General features: G+C 41.0%; 1 protein-coding gene across 10 annotated transcripts in view; it reads left to right on the top strand.

Moving 5' to 3' along the window:
• FAT1 (FAT atypical cadherin 1) overlaps positions 1-7,742 on the top strand; it is a 127,114-nt gene extending 119,372 nt beyond the window's left edge. For 9 of the 10 annotated variants that reach the window (XM_044455258.1, XM_044455249.1, XM_044455256.1 and 6 more), the window contains 2 exons: positions 4,765-4,800; positions 6,245-7,742. In XM_044455258.1, the coding sequence (XP_044311193.1) occupies positions 4,765-4,800; positions 6,245-6,870 (662 nt within the window). In that variant the 3' untranslated portion in view covers positions 6,871-7,742. The remainder of the gene's footprint in view (positions 1-4,764; positions 4,801-6,244) is intronic. The other variant, XM_044455259.1, reaches the window with a different exon arrangement.
• The last annotated feature ends 14,706 nt before the right edge of the window (positions 7,743-22,448 follow it).

The raw sequence follows: 22,448 nt of genomic DNA, 5'->3' as shown, positions 1-22,448 counted from the left end.
ATGCTTTTGCCCTCTAGCATAAACTGGAGATAATGTTAGATGAGCATACAGACATAATTATTATTTGCCGTATTACTAGAATTGTGATGGGTGTGTACACTTCACACACTCATGAATGTAGGTATGTTAACATACTCCATGTTGTTCTGACAGTTTCCAAAGAGGCTGTCTCTGCTTAGTATGTCTGTATGTATGTACAAAGACCTTCTACCACCAACGTGGCATTACATTCAGGCATGTTAACAAAAGCATTGAGCGCAGGCCACAGGAAACAAGCTTTGATTGCACGTCACTGATGTGAATGAGTGCTAGTGAACAGCTGTGCTGTTGCAAAACTTTCATACAGGGCCATATGAGATTCCAGAATTCATCAGAAGTGTGCAGGTGACTTTGGGCATCTTCTTTCCTCCCAGCTACATTTTCCTATATATCAATGCACGTTGATAATGGCAACACACTTTCCCAATTAGAAGTGCTTCCAAAATTTCTGGAAAGTATCCAACAGGGAGTGATCATTTGGACAACAGGATTTTGGTGCTTCTAAAAAATAACCTAAAATCAGTGAAAACATTTGGTTCCAGAGTGGAGCTGACTTCTGCAAGCTCTGATGAGCACCCCCATTCACTAAACAAGTATTTCCAATTGTTTCAGCCCCACTGCTTAGGTGAATGCTCCCACGAGTACACAGGTGCTTCTTGAGTGTCACCCCCCCCCCCATCCAAAGCCCTTGGTTTTGCAGTCACCACCAAAATCAGCTGTCCCATCAAGTGCTGAAGCCCCTCCAACTGAGTAGCTTGCTTCTCCCAGCACCTCCTCACTGGGTCAAGGACTGGGCCTTGCACCTGCTCCCCATCTCCTCCTCAAAGCCCACCCTCCCCTTCCAAAGCAGACCGACGCTCATGCTCAGCCTAAGAAACTTCACTAGGCAGCCTTGAAGGAGCTTCAGAGGCTTCACCCTTCCTCCTCGCTCCTCTTCAGAATCCTCCAGGAACTCTTACTGAACACTTCTGCAGCATGTAACAGACTTGCCCAGTCCATATGCTGGCTCTCTGAGAACGTTTATGCTCACCTATCTAGCAGCCACAGCATTGCAGTGCTCATTTCTTCATAAATATTGAGTGCATGCCTAAACTTCTTCCCATTGCAGAAGTATCTCCGTATTCAAATGCACATTTATTGCTATCCTGTGCATGCATTAAGCAAGCTTGTTTATCCATTCTACTGAACACAAATTTACTCTCCTTGAATCAGTTTTTATGTATACAATTATCTCACAAGAATGTGATACGGCTGCAAAAAAGGCACATTCAATTTTGGGCTGCATTAGTAGAAATATTACTTCCAAATCACATGAAGTACTAGTTCCCCTCTGCTTAGCACTAGCAATGGCTCATAGTACCATGTCAAGTTTTGGGCAGCACAGTTTAAGAACAATGCAGACATACTGGAAGAAGTTCTGAAGTGGGCAACAGAGATGATCAAAAGACTGGAAACAAAGCCCTGTGAGGCGTGTTTAGCCTCAAGAAGAGAAGACTGAGATAGGTATTTGAAAGGTTGTTACACAGAGCAGGGCCAGGATCTTTTCTTGATCATCCCAGAGTGCAGGACATGGAATAATGGGCTGAAGTCACAGGAGCCCAGATTCTGGCTGAACATCAGGAAAAACTTCCAGACAATGGATCTACTTACCTGGGGAGGTGGTGGGCTTTTCCACACTGGGGCATGGGAAGCTGGACATCCATCAGTTAAGGATGTTCTAACTTCCTGCAGTGAGCTGGGCCCAATGGCCCTCTTGGCCCCTTCCAGTTCTACTGTTCAGTGATTGTTATTTAATTACATTAGTAGGCAGGAAGAGAAAACCAGTTATATTGTGACATCTACCGTATTTTTCACTCTATAAGACTTACCTGACCATAAGACGCACCTAGTTTTTAGAGGAGGAAAACAAGAAAAAAATATTCTGAATCAAAATGGTTTACTAAACTATTTAATAAACTATAACAGAATACAGTAATACCATATTTCAACCTTGTAAAGTGAACAGCAGTCAACAGTGGCATTAAGAACCATCATCACTGTCATTAACAAAAGAGAGACTTTAAAGTTCAAGTACTCTTCTAGTTTTCATTGAACCCTTAGAACTCATCATCACTAGAGTCAGAATTTATGAAGCTCTGATGCTCACAATCACTGACATCACTTTCTTAGTAGTGGAATTATTGAAGGAATCCACAATCTACACCAGTTATACAAGAGCTGCTGCAGACAATTCAATAACAAATCTAAAAAAGCCAGTAATGTCCACGCTGCCCTACTAGTAAATAATAGAAAAAACTTCTGACAAAAAATGAGATATTGTATGGTAAATCAGACACACAGCAGACTAAGTAGCCTTTGAAGGTAATGCTGTTCAAATATCCACTGATCCTAAAAAAAATGTGTCTGATCAACTAACAGATAACTGATCCATGGAAAGCTTCCTGATAATCACAGGCACATTCCCCATCACTTCCCCATGGACTTCATTAAAAGACGGGTTGCCATTTGAAAACACACACCGACCTGTGATTAGCAGCTCTCATCTGCGCTGGAGGAGTGGGTGGAACAGGGTGCTCCGAGCGCGTGCCGGCCAGGTGGTGCCACGCGGGGCCGGCAGCGTGCCAGCGGTCGTCTTCCGGGCAGCGTGGCAGCAGCAGCAGGTCTTCCCGGGCAGTGGGGGTGAGCAGTTCCCAGGCGGTGGGGGTAAGCAGTCCATCTCTCCGTGCGGCCGGTGGGTTAAAGCCCGCGGCTTCTCCTCCTCCGCACCTCTCCCCCTGAGCGGCACAGCTCTCACCTGCGCCGGAGGGGGGGACGGAGTAGGGGGCACCAAGCGCGCACTGGCCAGGTGGTGCCACATGGTGCAGGCGGGTCGGCAGCATCCCAGGCGTCGGGCACACACACATTCATTTTATAAGACGCACAGACATTTCCCCTTAGTTTTGAGGGGGAAAAAAGTGCATCTTATAGAGCGAAAATTATGGTACTTACAATCATTTCAACTGTCCATGGGCGACTAACTAGCAGTCCAGAACTTGCCATTTTGCTCAATATCCTAGTAGTTGCCAGGGGTGGAAGTGTTTGACTTATGTGACTAAACCCTGTAAATAATCACTAATCATTGGGTTAGCGCATACACACACACGATACAGGCTATATCGTTACACTGGGCAGAGAAATTTCTAAAAGCTGTCATTCTGTTACCTTGAATGACAGCTTTATTTGTCACCATTGTGCTTCAGTATTCATGGTACCTGCTAGAGCAGGAGCGGATAGATTTCTTTGACACGAGAGAAAGACTGAAATAAGATGAGGATAAACAAGAAAAGAATATGCAGCTGTTTCAATTACACAAGCTTATGCTTGATTACAGGCTTAGCTACAGTAAAGCATTTGAATGAAGGTCAAGGTCATAATAATAAAGGGAGATGAAGATCTTTCCTGTATACTAATAGCAAACTTATTTTCTGTAAAGGGGAAGAACCAGCAGACTGAGGGAAATCCCAAGGTTCACACACACACACACACACACACACACACACACACACACAGAGGGAGCAAGCCAAAGGTACGTTGGGTGGGGCCACTCACTCTCCCTTTCATAAACAGACTCATGCATTCATACACATCCAGTGGTAGCAAGAGCAGGTAGGGTTGGGACGAACCCATTCAGAACTTCTTGTGTTCTGCCCAGTCCTACAAAGCAAGTTGAGCCAAGAGGAAGTTGCTGGTGGATTCCAGGTTGCACAACTAGTGGAAGCAGCTGCAGGGTGAGAAAGAGGGGAGCTGTAAGCAAATGCTGAGTTCACTGAGCGAGGCAGCGCATTGAGGGTTTCTTGCCCATGGGCTTCAGATTTACAGCCAGCGCTGTATGTTTCCACAATACATGGCAGTTCTCCTGTGCACCCATTCATTTATTCACTTTTTCCATACACACACACACACACACACACATTTTGATCGTGAATGAAATAGCACTCCCTGTACATGCAGCAGAAGCTTTCCACTGGCACCAGTGGAATGTCTTTGGAACGCCTCATTGCAATGCAGTCGGTGGGGGAATTAGGGAAGAGATCTCAACACGACAGAATTACAGCTTCACCAGTTTCCCCAAGCCTAATTCCCCATGGAGGGAACAGTACAAGGAGAAGGTGCTGCAGACTACTTGGAAGTTCCACCAGTTGCCACCCCTGTACAAAACAAAGCAAAGCCAAAACAACCCCCCTCAGTTTATTATAAATAGCATGTAATTTTCAAGTTAGCCATAAGGATGCAAAGCAGACATAGGCATTAAACAACTCGGACAAGACTCAAGAATCTGTATTCAGCCTTTTTGCTCCCTCAGGAAGTTACACTGGGTGGACGCCTTCTTTTCTTCCAAGCATTGCCATTGGCTGTAATCCAACTAATTTAACTTGACCAAGAACTGTATTTGTTGAGACGACAGGCCTCATCATAAATCTCCTTCAAAACTGAAAGGATTCGCAGAAGCAGTTTGCAATATGGCTTTTCAGTGGGGATGGGGCACCTAAAATACCAGATATCTAAAGTGCTTTAGCTTTAAACTACAGAGTCCCCCTCCATACTGCAGTAGATCAAGGCAAAGGCAGATTTGTGTGTCCTTGCGATCGCGTACATTCTTACTGTTTTTAAGCCATTGCAAATTTTTGAGAGATTTGATTCCTAACTGCACATATTTTCTTCCCTCTCTCATTTTGCCATCTAAAGAGTCTTTTGCTGTTCCTGACCTGAGCAATTCAAGAGGTGACTTCTGCATGTAGTTGTTCAGTGATATTCACTTAAATGTCTCTGTCTATATTTGCTCCCTCAACACTAACTTGTCTTCAGTTGTTTGCTCAATGTGTTTATGCAGTAATTTCTCCCCATTTCATGGATGTTACACCTGATTGCAGTCCTGTACAGTTCTCCCTTTCTTACAAGCTATGAAAAAATTAAGAAGCTTGTTTGTAACATAGCAATGTTTCACCACTCAAACTGGTAGTAGTTCTGTTTCCAGCACAACCATAGTGCATTTGTTCTACAACACAAAGCAATTTTGCAACTTGTGCATGATTACTTTAATACCTTTGGAAATTTTGTTTTCACATTTGAATGCTTGAATGTCTTTACTAATAGTCTTTTTGAATTTGGAAAAAAGTGATTATATTTTGATAGGATACTTTTGTAAGATTAACTGCAGAGCTGATGGGCAGTTATTATTAACTGACTTTAATATTAAACCAATAAAGATTTGGGATAGTACAGCAATTAGAGAAGTTTAAACTTTTTAGCTTCAATCCAGAGAAATTTGTACTTTAAAACTAGAGATGGGCAGATTAGTCCATTTCCGTGTCAGCTTTTCATGTTGTTGAGTCTCTTCCATCCCATTTCCATATCAGTATGAATTTTGGAGCAACACTTGAAAATTCACATTTAATTGGATACATTTCCCCTAAAGAGTATGTTTTTGTAACAAAACTTTGACAGAGAACTATGCTGCAAAATTCTGAGAAGTGTGCAGGCTAAAAGATAGCTCTGTTACAAACCTCAGATAGATATTGTGAATTAGAGCTGCTTAAAAATGCAGTCCCAATTAAGTCTTTCCACCTCCTTATTTAAAACACACTGAAATCGGCTGGATTAGTTTATCACTGTTATTTTAGTTCCATTAATTTTAATGGGCTAATCCTACAAATCTGGAGATTCTTACTTGGAAATAAATATAGTTTATTTCAATGACAATTTTCTTCAAGTAAACAGGGATTGAATCAGGCCACACCTGATTTGCTTAAAAGTTTACATTTGGTTCAAAGGAACGAGTTGCCCTGTGCCAGCTATTTTAGTGGAACCACAGAAGCTGTTAGACATTTTTCATTTTACACAAAGAATGATTTCCTGCCATCATGCATCAGCTCATTCCTTTGGTGAACATGAGCTCCTCTCAATTGAGCGTGAGGTACATTGAAACTGTAGCTAGTCCAGACTTGGATAATATAAACTATGTACTGCATGGCACACTGTGGACTTGTGATTGTAACGTTGAATGTTTTTGTTAACCTTGCGGGGAATTGGCTCCAATTATGCTTATGCTCTAATCACTGGCGGTTGTGTGGTCTTCAGTGCAGCGCATTGGTTTTTTCAGTGTTGGGAGTCTCCCCAGGAGAAGATGCTGATGCCCATTTTTGTTTGTATCTCTCTTCACCTGCAGCCTATCACTGGGATACCTCTGACTGGATGCCAAATGTCCAACTGCCTGGCATACAGGAGTATCCAAATTACGAGATGGTTGAAGAGCCAGCACCTTTGTACACAGATCCAAATTCCATTGATGCAGACTACTACCCTGGAGGTTACGACATTGAAAGTGACTTCCCACCTCCGCCGGATGACTTCCCAGTGCCTGACGACCTTCCACCGTTACCACCCGCCTACAGCGATCAGTTTGACTCCATACAGCAATCTAGGGACATGCCTGCTGTAGGTAGTTTGGGATCTTCATCGAGGAGCAGGCAGAGGTTCAATCTCAACCAGTACCTTCCACATCACTATGCTTCAGACATGTCAGAACCTCAGAACACAACCAACGACGTCTCCAGTACGTACAGAGAACCCTTTGCTCCTTACACTGTAGGGTACACTAGAGACTTTGAAGCACCCCCTGTAGACAACATGTCCATGTCTGTATACGCTTCCACGGCTTCGTGCTCTGATGTGTCGGCATGCTGTGAAATGGAGTCTGAGGTCATGATGAGTGACTATGAGAGTGGAGATGATGGACACTTCGAAGATGTGATTATTCCCCCGCTTGATCCTCAGCAGCACACACAAGTCTGACACTCTTCCTCAACAAAAGTGCCTGGATGTTAATGAACTAAAAAAAAAAAAAAAAAAAGATTTTACAAAAATCCCGGAGAGCTTATTTTTTTTCTTGGCAGCAGTGCTTGAGCGCTTTTGTTTCAGTGAGCGAAAACTGGCATGGCTGCACTCATCATGCAGCTCATTTCAACATATTAACCGATTTTCCATTTTCCTGACCTCTTGCAGTTTGGCTTGTCACAGGTCACCCATTGGCTGTGCCATTCCCAGAAGTGTTTTTTGTACTTCCATTGTCTATGTTAAAGAAATAAAGCAAAAACGCATACCGTTTCATCATTTTAGCATGATAAATGTATTTATATCGTTCGAAAGCAAATTGTTTTTTCTTATCTCTTTTTTTGTAAATGTTATGTACAGTTTTGATTTCAATAATTTTAACTAGATTTTTGTAGATAATTTCCAAATTTGATTTCCACTTATTTTAGTGGTGTTTAGTGTGCCATTAAACGAATACCCCCTGGGTTTTATGACATTCAGGAATTCAGCATATTTTTGTTTTGTCCTCACAAAAGTTTTAAATGTCATTTAATCATTCATTTCAAAGTGTACATAATTTCCAGTTGTAAAAGATACCAGATTTTTTTAAAGCAAGAAACATGGCAGTGTCTTTCATGGGTTTCTGTACTCTAGAACAGTATACATTTTTCCTTTCTTGAAAAGTGTTTTGGGGGCCCGCTGCATACCTGTTTAGAACCAAAACCATCTTGGCACAGTTTTTATAGTGTCTGTATATTTGTGATGCAATGGTCTTGTAAAGGTTTTTACTGAAATCTACCATTAGCCAGTCTTTCTTACTGACAATAAATTATTAATAAAATACTTTAGCTTTGTTTTCTGTATCTCTCTCATATCTATTATACAGGTTTCATATGCAGATGTTGTGGAAATCAGTGTGACATATGACCACTAGGTGGCACTATGTATCTACATAATTGTTCAAAATAAATCACAGTACAAGGAATACATGAATACTATACTTGAAGAATAGCACATAATATCAGGAATTTTGGGGGCTTTTGTTCTGGTGCCAGCTCATGCTTTTGTGATTTGCTTTATGCTCCCCTCCTGCCACTGAGGGATAGCTGTATGCATCTGTTACTTAGAAAATCACCAAGATATTTGTTAATTGTAATGATTCCTGGAATCCTAACTTTCTTTCAATTGCAGCTAATGCTTTTCATTTGGTTTTAATTTATTTAGTTCTTTTGATGCAGTTCTGATACTAGAAGATGCCAGATCTCATTGCAGCATTAAAATTCAGTGAAAATTTAATTGTACAGACTTATCATTCATATAATGATATTTATTTAAAGCTTTTATAGAGCGTCCCTTTACTGGCATCTTGGGATGGTTTACAACAAGCATGTAATGGGGTCAGGCACAAGACATGGCACCCAAGCAAAGATGTGTTCAGGTGTCAGGATGGAATATACGAAGCATTTGCTGAGCTTACCACTCTTTTCCTATAGAAGCATCATACTAGTTTTGTACAGGAGTTGTTCCACTGTGTAATTCTAGGGAAGCATATAAATGAGTAGTTTTTACTAGGCATGTCAGAAAACTCAACAGATTCAGTTGAATTCTGATCCTTACCTACAGTGGAGTGGCCTTTCCAAAAGTCATACAGATCCTACAGACTTGTAGATCGGTTTTGGGGGATGGGATCAAGGTTTATGCTAAGTTGCATTAACATTCATTGACATTAACTAGAGTGCATCCATGCTACTGCACACTTGTGCAAATACACATTAACTAATGTATACTAATATGAATTGCAGCACATAGAATGTTTGAAGATCTGATTCCAAGCAGATGACAGAACCAGCCTGCAAAACACAGATGGAATGGATTTAGCCAAATGCATACATCCCTAGCTGTGATTTTATAAAGTTTCATCATTTAAAAGGAATGCAGGTGGCGCAGTGGTTTAAACTGCTGTGCTGCTGGGCTGGTTGATCGAAAGGTCACTGGTTCAAATCTGCACAACGGGGTGAGTTCCCGTTGCTCTGTCCCAGCTCCTGCCAACCTTGCAGTTCAAAAGCATGCAAATGCAAGTAGGTAAAAAGGTACCACTTTGGTGGGAAGGTAAACAGAATTCTGTTTATACATTTGATTTCCAAGGCCACATGCTGTGATAAGTTGCCTGCCCCCTATAATTAAAAATAAAGATAACTGAAAAACAATGTACATGATCCATTTGTAACACCCATGAAGTGCTTCACAAGTTGTTGTGAGAAAATGAGACAAGTCATAGCTCCTCTTTACCAACAGAAGACGAAGTCCATGTTGCATTCCAGGTTCTACTGCTTGGACCACAGTAGCCGGTTTCTTTGGCCAGGATTCAAAAACCATGGAACTCATCCTTTACAGAAAAGGATAATGGGACCCATCTTTCTTTAACAATGCAGCAGCCAGTCTGACTTCTTTTGAAACGGTGGGGTTTCAAGGCGTGGGACAGGAGATTATGATATTATGCTGCTTAAAATGATTAAGGAAACCAGGTGCTATGAGGGAACTCGGATGTGTTTTTGTGACACAATCAGCAGAGTAAAGTGCATTTAGGCCAATTGAATTCAATGGGCTTCACCATGCTTAACCCTGTTGGGTCACAATATTAGAGGATTACCTTTAAGGCATGTAAGCAAGGCATGTAATTATATAAGGCATGTAATCAACCTTGGGCATCCAAATTTTACATTTAATATAATTGCTAAATACATACAGTGGGTTTCAGATTCTGGATGTATGCAATGTTTCTTTTCTGAAAATCAGTGTTTCTGAAAGTTACTGGCCTGAGTGGTGAAGAAAAGCAAAGATTGTTGGTGATAAAGAATGAAGCTTACCTTTGTGGTTCAACGGGAAATTAAACGTTTTCAGGCATTTCCCTACCAGTGGAACCATTGAGAGTTACCGAAGCTCCACTCTAGGAAGTACAATCCATTAAAACAAGCTTCTAACAACATGTTAGAGCTGGTCACAGGAAACAGTTCTCGTAGTTCATTATTCTAAATAAGTTTGTATTGATTGCAGATAAGCCTAAATACTGTTTGATTATGTTTTGCTTCTGCAGTGATTACTATTTATTTAAAGTATATTCTCAATGTATATATTGACTTGGGAACTGCAAATAAAGCTCCATTTCTTAATATAATACCAGGTAAAGGCTTGTTACAGCCAGGTCCCTGAAGTGGATCCTGGATTCATCCATGGCATCTGAGGGTTCCTCTAGGGGTGCCCCATGAGATACCTATGGATTTATTTCAATTGACAGGGGGGGGGGAATGGTTAAAGATATGTACATGGATATGTCTAAAAAGTGAATTTATTTCATTTTTAAGGTTTTTTTTAATAGAGGTACCTGGATGTGTATGAAATGCTTGCATGTCTATAGCGGTCATACATAGGCTTCAACAAAAGTGGACCAAATAACCAAATAAATATATTCCCCCTTTCTCCCTTTGTGGAACTCCAGGTGGCTCCATGCGGTTCCCCTCCAAGCTCACACCAGCCCTAGACCTGCTTAGCATCAACCTGCTGGATGCCTTAATTTGCCTCCTTCAAACCATACTCTGTCCATTTGAAGTACGGTTGAGATTGAACCTACTGCAATCCATCCCTGTAGCATTCATGGACTTCCTCTTGTGCTCAGCCCAGCCTCAGAAAGAGAGTCAGGCTCCCAGAACGATGGTTGCACAAGCAGCGACCTTCTCCTGCTTCAGGTGCAGCACAAACAAAGGTCGTCCATGTGCCACGGAAGAGGGATGTTGATTACCCAGAAGGTGGGGTTCAGTTGCTGGTGAGTGCCCCACAAATGTTTGGCATGCATGCCAGAAACAGACTCAGGACTGAGAAAAAGAGGGCTGGAGCCCAGGGAATCCAATGGATTCCCACGCCCCGAACAGATTCCTCATCCTTAAAGTGAAATTGGTGTCTGCATGTAAGTTCTCCATTCAATATTGCTGCTAGATGTTGATCCTCCCAGTTTTGCATTATCAGGTTTTAGTTGTCGAAAGGGTTCAAAAGGATCCATTTCCTCTTCCGCTTATTAATGTCTGTGAAACAGGCAAAGAATTTGAAAGAGCATGTATACTCATATATCAATGGATCTTAAAGACTGTTTTAGTACAACACTTAATAGTATAATAACATGCTCTGAAAAAGAAGCCACAGCTGGATGCTACCAAAACATGTGTTGAAACATTGGCCATATTGCATGACCAGCAGCAAGCCGATTAGACATGCCCTTCTTAAAGAGATGCTGTGCTGCCCAAGTGACATGAAACAAATGCTTTTGCTGAATAAGATGCAGCCTACAATCCATAGACAGGTAGATGCCAGAGCAGTGATTAGGCATTTTGTGATGCTGCCCTTAATAGCTTCTCAAATTCTCATGTGTATCCAGAAAGGTTAGGGATTGGTGCTTTATGTGTTTCTAAGACTGCATGGGTTACCACGAAGCCTATGATGAAGATGACGAGTGTCAAAGATGAGCATGACTTCAAACAATCAGTTGGATCCAGGCTGGAAGGAGCCATTCCGAATCACAGAATCAGGGAGGGAAGATTCCCTGATGGAAGAAGGGAAGCATAACCAGCACCATCAGGCCTTTTGCTGCTCCAAAAGCTCTCCCAGCCTCCCAGTGCTGCTTTTCAGGGGGCTGCAAGAGGAGAGAGAATTGTGAAGATCACCTCTCTATCCCCTTAGCAAGTGCTGAGTGCTACTCTGGATCTAATCATAGTTTCTGCATCTTCAAATCCTGAAAGTGTGTGGAGCCAGGGCAAGTTTTCCATATAGAGAGGTCTTCAAGACCTTCAGTTTTCGATCAAGTAAATTCTCATACGCATCACTTGCTCCTGACAAACTTGAAACCATGGAGTTTTGTCTGCGACTGAAAATTATTCATTAAGAAAGCAATCCTAAGTAACTAGGATAGTGTCCTGGGTGCCATAGAATTGCTCAGAAAACCCTGTCTCTGAGGTTGAGACAGTGCTCCAGCCCTGAATGAGGGAAATGGAGATCTGACCCCCAAAGCTGCTCTCTCTTAGTTCGAATACAGGGAACATTTCTGGCCTCTTCCCTAAGATAGAAGATCAACCTTAGGGAGAAAAGGGGCAGGGAGGGGAAGAGACTAGGGAGGCCAGATTAGGAAATACCCTGAGCTTCCTCAGCCTGTTTCCTTCCCCCTCCAAAGTGGCCTCACTAGGCAGGTCAAAAAGCTTGTTCAGTGAAAATTACCAGTGATGAAAGATGGACAGACCAAGATCACCTCCACTGCTTTTCCCACCTTGCTTGGAAACCTCGAGTTTGATAGCTTCCAAGTGGTGAGCTTGCAATCACAGAAGCCACACAAGCCCTAGTCTCTGTCTGCTCAACCTTTGCTCTGCCAGATCGCCACCTGTTTTATTCCACCACCACCACCACCACCACCCCCCCCCAGCTGCCCCACCATGGTATCCTGGAGCAGACCGTTTTGTGCCGACAAAGGAAAAATCAGTTTCTCTGGGTTGCTTTTGGTGAAGCGGGTAATGAGCACAAGATGCTCCTCGCAAAATAACTGGACACAATGTAGGTTAGTTTAAATGTCATAATTAACCAGTGATAGTATTATCGGTCCCTTTGGCTGGAAATGATGTTAAGTGGCAGTCTGGCACACCTGGAGGCTATCAGGCTGTCAAAGGCTCATCTCTGCAACCATGCAAATGCAAGCTGGCACTAAATAAGAACCAAGAGTAAAAGGTGTATTCTTCCAAAGCAATCCTATCTTTTACATCCTAAACCATTTAAGTTTCCTCTGAGATGATAGGACATTTAAAAGGAAAAATGGTTTGATGCTAATTTTCTTTTACTCTGGGTACAGGAGACATCTTGGCTGGTAGTGGAAAATAAGAATTCTTTCATGCTGCAATTTGTAAGAATGGATGTCTAAAAACCCATTTTCTTTCTGTTGGCCTGAATTCAATATAATTTCTTTTTAAAACTGTCCATTGTGTATTCACCAGACATCTCTTTTCTCTCTTACACAGACCTCAATAAAGGTAGTTTCTTGCCTCTCCCCACCCCTGCCACCCCTCCGCCCCATCAGGCTGAGAAACATTCACATTTTATTATCATCTTCATTATAAGTTTTGATTCCACTGGACTGAGATTTGCCTTGCGCTTCAGTGACACCATCTTTTCTGCGCTGCTGCTCCCAAATCATTTCTAAAATAACCAAATCGTGCAACTAAAACACACATTGCCCTGCTCGATGGAAGTAAATAGAATAGGCACATGCATAACTAATAATTCATGCAAATATGAATTCATCTGAGGCTGATCACATGGAGGAGAAAATAGCTAGCTGGTGATCAAATCAGCAGAATCAAATTAAGCCCCCTTTTAAAAGGGCACACTGGAGTATTGTGTTCTCCTTGATAGCCTTCAAAACATTATCCCTGTCTGTTGTACGTTCCTGAAATAATGCAAAGCAGAGGCTTAAATAAAGACAACTTTCTTCCTCAATGGCTGCCTCGGGGCAGAAGTAAGTTCATATCTTTGATTCTCAAGGATATCTCGCCTCATTGCTCTCTCTTGGTCTTCTTGTTTTTGGAAAGCTTTCTTCCTCTCACTGACTTACCAAAAATCTGTTGCTGAGCATTTTCAATCAGTTCTTGTGTGACATTCTGAACTGTGGTTCTTTGCCCGGGATCAAGAAATACTACAGTCCTAGAATTGCACTGAGCTAAACAGCCAAGTCTAAACTGTCAGGCCTTCTTCTTTAATTCATTACCTCATCTCTCGACAACCAGGTGTCCCCCAGATATTTTGAACTGCAATTCTTATCCTCAGCCAGCATGGTCACTGGTCAGTAGTCCAAAATGTCCAGAAGGCTCAAGGATGGGAAGGGCTCCATTACATCAACTGCCCCCAACTTGATGTGCTGCAGATGTGCTGAAATCCAGTTGCCATCAGGCTGAGTCAGTATGGCTATTAAGCTTGTAGTCTGGGGATGATGAGAGTTACAGTCTCACCGGCATATGGTTGAGGATGGTGTCACGCACATGCTCACTCTCAATGCTCCGGCATGCTTGCGGGAGGCTAACTGTGCTATTTTTAATGGTTCAGATTCAGAGAATGAGGTTGCACTTGAGACTGCGCAGCCATAAGCTGCTGCTTGAGGTCTCGGAACTTAGTCGGAGGAGGCAGTAGAAGAAATTAGCTCAAGAGCAGATGGGGACGCAGATCATACCGACCATGGGAGAGATGGGGAATTACAGCCCGCCAGAGGGGACATTCAAATGGGAAATCTCTCCAGTGGAAGCCAACTCTCCCTTCCAGGAGTGGATCCAGTGGTGCAGCACCAACACCAGTGAAAAGCCCAGCTAGGGGTGCTGGAAGCCACGCCCGTTCCCACCGCGCTTCTCCTTCCAGGGTCAGGGCAGACGGAATCATAAGGAGAAATGGGCAGGAGAGAGGGTTCAACACGCTACTTTGTGGATGCTCAGATAATTATGTGAAACAATAAAGATTATTAAGCAAAGAAATGGCGCTGATGCTGGTCAGAGGGACGAACACAGCTCATGACAACAGGCTTCATTACATCATATTATCTCTGGTTATACTTCTGCTTGGCTGCTGGGGAATAAAATTCCAACGAGATAGCTCTGCTATGCTACCTCCCTTTATTTTTCTTCCTGTTTGTTTTCTGCAGTAAGAGTATATGCGTTTTGTTAACGACGTTGGGGCTTTGTTCTCAAATGAAGCAGTGTGTAATCCAGCAGTAATGTGCATGTAGAAGAACTCAGACAACTGACTAATATATTAAACTTGGAAGCAATATCAAGGTGTCAGCACATATGAATAGCCTGGGAAAAACAGTTGCTTCCTACCAATCAATTTCATCCTTCTGTGAGTAAAACCTCTGGACAATGAATCCAGTAATTGCTGGAAAATTGGCTGGGAAATTTGTGAAAGAAGGCTTTGCAATAATTCTTGCTATACAAAGGTTAAAACATTTCAAATACAGCTTACGGCTGGGACATTAATATGCTTTTGATTCTGTAATTGCAAAGAGGCCTGTAGGTGGTTAAAAAGCAGGCATGAACTAATGCTTAACTGGAGTATAATATGATTCCCCAAGTAAGGCTGCTTTCCTGAACTATTTTGAAAAAAAATGCCTACAAGGAATTTGTATAACATCATAGATAGCCAGAGAGAGTCAAATGGATTTCCGTACGCCCCTGCAAGCTGTGATTCACCCTAGGATATTTTTGAAAAAAAATCTTGTTTTAATTTGAGACATGACAGGCAATGGCAGCCTCCATTTAAAGAATGACAGCTTGTTTTCAGAACAGGAGCAATTTAAGAACAAGACCCTGTGAAAAATCCGGTGAATGCAGCAGGGTGAGTGCACAGCAAAAGACTCACCTGGAGCAACCGCCAGAAGTCTGCTCATTTAAGCCTTTCGGCTGAGCATTATTTTTTCGTGATACCGATTACCCTATAATTACTGAGGTGATTCAGGAAAACAAACAAAGACACAATAGCAGCTTGAATACTAGGCCCTTGATTGATTAATTAATAGTATTTTGCATTGTTGTGGGCCAGGACTAGACTCTACTCCTTGTTCTTTCCTTTGCTCTGCTTTGCAGTTTCAGTTTCAGTCACACTCTTTACTCGGGCACAGCAAAAAAAGCGGGTGAAGCTGGGGTTAGCTTTTGTTTTGTTTTTCCCTGCGGCAAAAGCAAAAGATTATTTATTGTACAGTTATCATGATGAACAGAGTAGGCTTTGGTGCTTACTGTGAAAGGGTGCGATAAAAGTGATCTGAAAGAAAATCTGCTGGACGGTGTCGCTTACTCTTCTAAAGCACTCACTGTAGTTACAATCATGGCAGCTTCTTTTTACTCTTTTCTTCAGTTCTGGATGCAAACAGCCCTACAGGGATAGAAGCAGCGCTGTGCCGGTCACAGTTGTCTTGTGCGTGGACCTATGAGATTGAACTATGCCAATGTTTTGAGGTCACAAAAGCAAAAAAGGAAAAAAAAATATTTTCTTTGCACTGTTTGTTGGAAAAAATGGTTAAGATGTCAGTATTGGTTCTCTGCTTTAGACTTCTTTGGGGAATTGCACTGAAATAGTTTGAAGGGCTCAGATAATAAGAGCACTGATCCTGCACTAATGCTAAATTTAATTTAGAAATGTTCCACAAATGTAGTAACATACCTTTTTCTAAGAGAATCAAAAATTCCCAGTCATTTGATTCTGTTTCCTTGCTCTTTATGTAGCCCGTTATGTGAGTTCATGCAGCGTCCGCATGAAAGAAAAGATGGGGGACATTTCAGTGTGGCAATGTATTTGCAGTCTTTGCATCTTGTGGCAGTGGAGTGAAGGGACAACTGTTGTAATTTCCTGCCCTAAAGTATTTTGTTTCTCTCTGCCCTTCCCTAAATCTGTAGTATTATTGTTAATAGTCATGAGATCATTCATAGAGCACTTTTCCTGCTATCTTGTCTAAGTGACAATTCTCTCCTGTTATCTGATCTCAGCCCACTCTTCCTTTGGCCAAAGAATTTTCTTTGCTACATTTTTCACTCTGCCTGTTTCCTTGTTTCAAATCACCCATTCAGTATCAAGCCTAGAAGGCATGGGAATTAACAAACACACCCTAAAGTGTTTGGTTTCTCTGCCCTTCCCTAAACTTGTAGTATCATTGGAAATGGGGAAACAAAAAGGTGCTTTGGTCACCTTTGGTTCTGCGCTTGGCTCGGATGCTGGGTTAAGGAACTCCATTTAAGTTCCACCCACAAAACGAGTGAGTTATGAAGGGCACAATGAAGTTTAATGACTAAGCCCATAAATTTTCACACCATTTCCATTAATCTGAAAATCCATTTAATACATAAGCTCCAGTTTGAGTTCCTAACTAGAGTTGCTATCAATTTTCATCTTTGGAAGCGTTGCATTTACATAAAGGGCAGAGGAGACAATAAATCAAAATGAGAATGCCCCTGAATGTAATTTCCTATCTGAGCAATACTCTGGGACAGTGAGAGGGGAGAACAGAGAATCCCACACAGGTGAACAGTGGACAATTAGACATATGGTGCATCGTATAACTGCTCTGATGTCCTTCATGGCTCTCCTGCTTCTTTGTGAAAAGCCCCCTCTCTTGCCTCAGCTGCACTGCTTTCCCTTACAACAGCCAAGAGCAATGGCACTGGTGACCCAACACTGATGTGTGTTTACCTAGTGGTATCACAGCCTGGATCCATGGCCCAGAAGGAGCTGCCAGATGAAGTGAGATGGGACGGAATGCCGTGAAGAGAGGGCTCTTTTAGTGGTGGCACCCAAGTTGTGGAATTCCCTCCCCAGAAAGGCTCCCTTTGTGCTTGTGTTGTGGTCTTCAGTTTCAGGTAAAGCCCTTTTTATCTTTTGGCTTTTTTTAGTCTCTCATGTTCAGAACACGTGTCAGGGTATTTTAAGAACCTCCCACTGCTGCTGGCTTTTATTTTGTGCATTTAGAGAACTCTATTTTTATTTTGCTTTAAACTTGCCAATGCTTCTATAATCTTCTATTACTCTATTGCATTTTATGTTTTTAAGTTTGGGGTTGTAAAAACCCCAGAGAACTTCAGTTATTGGGTGGCATAAAAATCCAATAAACAAACAGACAAATGCATTTGTGCATGTTATGATTACAAGATGCATCCTGAGGGCACGTCCCCATTGTCAAGGATTTAGGAGTTCTACATGGCATGCTGGCTTCATCATGCTGCGTGCCTGTACCATAAGGAGCTGTGATGTGAAATAATAATAATTCAATAATATAATAATTCAATCGCCACATTTTGGAACAACCATCTACTGCCTTTACCATTTACTTTTATACCATTTGAAAGCACTCAAAGTTTTCTCATCCCTCCTTTTAGGTTGAACACACATTCCACAGGGTGGTCATTCTACTTGTGTGAGCTTTCTTAACCTGGTGCTGAAAAGCTGGCAAATTTGGCACCAGGTGGGAAGCAGTAGAGTATTATTATTTACTTAATTTCTATACCGCCCATAGCCAAAGCTCTCTGGGCCATTTACAATAAGGCATAAAACGAACAAAATACAATAATGAAACAACATTTAATGTGTGCAGAAATAAATAAATAGCATTGAAATACATTACAAGAAAAATCCCCAGCCAAGAAGAAAAGAAAAAGTCATCTGTTCATCACATCAGGCCCCTGGATCTGTAAAGCCACTGAAAAGGCCCTCCTGGTTGCCACCCTTTGAGCCTCTCATAGGATTGGCATTTAGTGGAAGGCTTGAGAGGTTGAATTTAGTGTCCAGAGTAGAAGTTTGGACCATGAAGGGATGAACATTCTTAGAAAGGAAAACGGCAAAGGTGGGAATGGTATAAAGCTATTGAATTATCCTCCAGGTTAAGACCGTACAAAGATCCAAAATTTAGATTCAGAACTTTTCCTATCAGGCATGTCAGTATCCTTTGCGTATAGGAAAGAACATGTACATCTGAAAAACTATACACAAATGAATCAAAAAAGTCTTTCAATAGAGTTTTCTACATTTCTTGATTGAGAATTTCCTATTTGTCTTTACATACTCTTTCCTTAGGACTTTTGCATTCTTTTTTCCCTACATTTTGCATATGGCATTCATGTGTCATTTAATTTTCATACTTAATTAAATAAATCAGGTTAGTGGAAATGCATGCTGAGAAACCTCTAACACAATAGGTTTCATTAGAAACTGCATTCTTAAAAGAAGTGACATCTTAAAGGTAGCTGCAGGTAATGCAACCCACTGATTTATACTGGTGAGATTTTGGGTTGAAGTGCTGTTTTAGCTAGCAATTTACACAGGCTGGGTGGTTTTCTGAACAGGATGCAAGGTAGCAAATGAACGGCTTTTGTTAAATGAGCACAATAGGATATTAGAGGGTAACTGTATTTCATTATCTGGTAGTAATTATGGGCAGCTGAATGGTAGTCCATAATAAACGGAATGTGATTTTCTTTCAAACAGTCTGCTTCATAAAGGAGGGGATCCCTGGATATTACTGATGCCATTGTACACACCCTATTGTACTCAAGAATGTGACTGGGTATCTGAACTGTTGCTTGGTATTCTTTCAGGTCTTACATCATGTTGGAAGTTGTCTTAATTATTGCAAATGCAATTCATCCAAAGAACCAAGCTCAGATGAATGACTTGCAGCTGAGATATAGGTGAGAACTGTATGCTTAGAATGTACTTCTTGGACAGTTAGATGGTTTTCAGTGTTTGAGGGGACATCCAGAAAGGGTAATCTTTGTTTTTCATCTATGGTGTAATTGATATGCTTCTTATTTTAGTTTTTGATTTATATCCTGCCTTTTTCCTACAAAGGGCTCAAGGCAGCTTACATCATTCTCCTCCTCCATCTTATCCTCACAACAACAACCCTGTGAGGTAGGTTGGGCTGAGAGTCTGTGACTGGCCCAAAGTCACCCAGTTGGCTCCATGGCTGAGCGGGGACTAGAACCCAGATTGCCTGAGTCCCAGTCCCATGCTCTTAACCACTGCACCACACTGGCTCACTAAGCTTAGTAAGCTTTTCCAATCCATCCCTTCCATCTGCACTCAAGTCGTCCCCTATTTTGCTTCACTGTCCTTGGCTCTAGAGTATACAATGGAGCAGTACAAATTTGGAGAGTGCACACTGGAAGAATTATGTCAAGCACATCAGTAATTTTTGAATCATCATCATCACTATGGTTATTATTACGTTACATTTATAACCCACTATTTCCCTCTTGCAAAGCTTCATATGATTCTCTACCTCTCCATTTTATCTTCACAACAATTCTGGGAGGGAATTGTGTGGGTTTTTTAAATTAATTTCTATTGAGTAATAATAATACAGTACAAAAATACATCCATAACAAAATTTTCAATACAAGAAGTTGTACCATACATATCAGTCAGAAAAAATAAAATTTAATTTATTTGATACTAAACATGAATAGGACGTCCCCACACCAGGACCTTTGGCTACAAGGTAGTTAGTTATTCATATTCATATATACTGTTCTTCTCCTTTGCTTCTTCTTCTATGTTTCCCCTCTTTAAGGATGACTCTTCTCCATTCAAAATTGCATTGAAATATACAAGGATTTGATACTCTTCCCTTTTATTAATACATGTTCAATACTTTTCTCCAACTGGGATTAATGCTGAGATTGTTGGCATAATTCTTGTTCCAGACTTGTCCCAAATCTGCACCACATCCTTAAGGAAGGAGTTTTCTATCTTTTTAACAATCTTCTTGTTATCCTCTTTAAAAAGAAGGTTTAAAAGTGATCCCTCAATTTATTGGTGTTGTAGTGCTGCCCATATTGCCTTGTCAAACTGTACTATATATAACTGGCATATATATCATTTGATTCACCACGTAATATAATTTGATATTTGGAATACCTTATTCTCCCATTTGTTGTGCTTTATATCATCTTTACTTGCTAATCCTCACTTTCTTATCCTGTTAAAATATTCATTAATCATATTTTTCCGAACTTCCAATTCTTTTCCTTATCTTAATCAGTAACATCCCAAACAAAAAAATTAACCTTAGGTTAAATTTTCATTTTGCATACCACTATTCTACCAGACCCTTTTTTTCTAAATTGATGCATTTTGTCCTTTATTTCAGATTTCAATATATCAAAAATATTATTTTTAAAACATTACATATTTTTGAAATGTTTATTCCTAAATATTTAGTAATTTTACTTATCTTAATATGAAATTTGCTCTTAATTCCCTCCTTTTCTTTGTTATTGTAATTAAACAGTATCATTTCAGATTTATCCCAATTAACCTGTAGACCCATTGTGTCACCAGATTCTTCTAAATGAATATTAACCTGATCCAACCTGATAGTTTAAGCAGCATCTGGAGACCAAAGACTGAGCTGAGCGGGTAATTCCCAAACTTGTGGGGTTTTATTGCTTTTTAAATTTAAAATTGATACTGTATTTTAAATATTTGCACAGCTGCTAAATTCATTGGGCTGTTATTCTTGCTGTTGTTATACAGAAATTTTAATTTTTATATTGCATTTTTATCAGGTTTTTTTTACAGTATTAATCATTGTGAACAGCCCAGAGAGCTTTGACTATTGAGTAGTATAGAAATGTAATCATTCAATAATGAGAAAACTGCTACCTGGTTTCACAGCATCCCATATCAGGAAAAATCAAAGAGAACCACCTTCAGGTTTTACAGCCCAAGAACAAGTAGCAGTATAAATTTACTCCTCATAAGGCAAATGCTATTTTGGGCTTCATTAATAGAAATGTCACTTCTAAAGCACATGAAGTACTAATTCCTTTCTACTCAGCACAGATTAGGCCTCATCTGGAGTACTGCATCCAGTTCTGGGCAGCACAGTGTAAGAATGGTACAGACAAACTGGAAATAGTTCAGAAGTAGACAACAAGGATGATCCGAGGACTGGAAACAAAGCCCTGTGAGAAGAGGTTGAAAGATTGGTCATGGTTGACCTGGAGCAGAGAAGACTTGGGTGAGATATGAGAGCACTCTTCAACCAGTGTGAAAATTTTTCGCATAGAGTAAGACCAAGATCTCTTCTTGATTATTCCAGAGGGCAGGACATGGAATCATGGGCTGAAGTCACACGAAGTCAGATTCCAGCTGAACATCAGGAAGACTTCCCAACTGTTAGAGCAATATGACAATGAAGCACTTAGCTAGGGAAATGGTGGACTTCCCCACGGTGGAGGTATTGGAAATGCAGCTGGATAGCCATCACTTAGGGGTGCTTTAACTTGGACTCTTGCACTGAGCAGAGGGTTGGACCCTTCCAGCTCTAGTATTTCATGACTCTGTGATAAACCTTGAATGGAACTTTCCGTCTTGAAGACTAGGAAGTTTTCTTCAAAGAAAGAAGCAGTGCCTATTTATTAATATTCTGTGTTAGGAATATAACTAATGACAGTCTGATAGCTGCATTTGTCTCTGCAAAACCATTTCTCTCATATTCTTTTTTGATGCTTACAGATATTAATTTTTTCCACCAGCTCTTTCTCAGCAATCCAAGTTCTATATCCAACTGTGAATTTATCTTAAATATTGACATAGGCAAAGCCACAATCTGTCCTAAAGTAGAACTCTTTTCATCATCTCATATGAGCAATCAAAAAGTCAATTGTGTATTTATTTATTTTTTATTTATTTGCATCTTCCTTTCAGGCAATTATTTTCAAAGCATTCGAGGAGATATTGTTAACTTTTCCCCTTCCTTGCCAAAACTGACAACACTGTTACTTTTTGTGTAGAACAGGCAGGTACAAATGCCACACTTAGCGATCCAGCTAAGTCTAGACCTCATGATCATGTGCCCTTGTTTACAGAGGACAGACGTCTATTTGAAAGGCTGCCATGGACTGTCCTTTGAAAGAGTCCTGCATTTGAAGGGATGTCCTGTCCAATTCCAGTTTCAAGGTAAAGAACTCCAAGGACCATGCCCCTCTATAGTTGGCAGC

The sequence above is a fragment of the Varanus komodoensis genome, unplaced genomic scaffold (genome assembly GCF_004798865.1).
Source record: "Varanus komodoensis strain SLA01 unplaced genomic scaffold, ASM479886v1 scaffold8, whole genome shotgun sequence".
Taxonomy (NCBI): Eukaryota; Metazoa; Chordata; class Lepidosauria; order Squamata; family Varanidae; genus Varanus; species Varanus komodoensis.
This window is presented reverse-complemented; position numbering and strand designations above follow the sequence as displayed.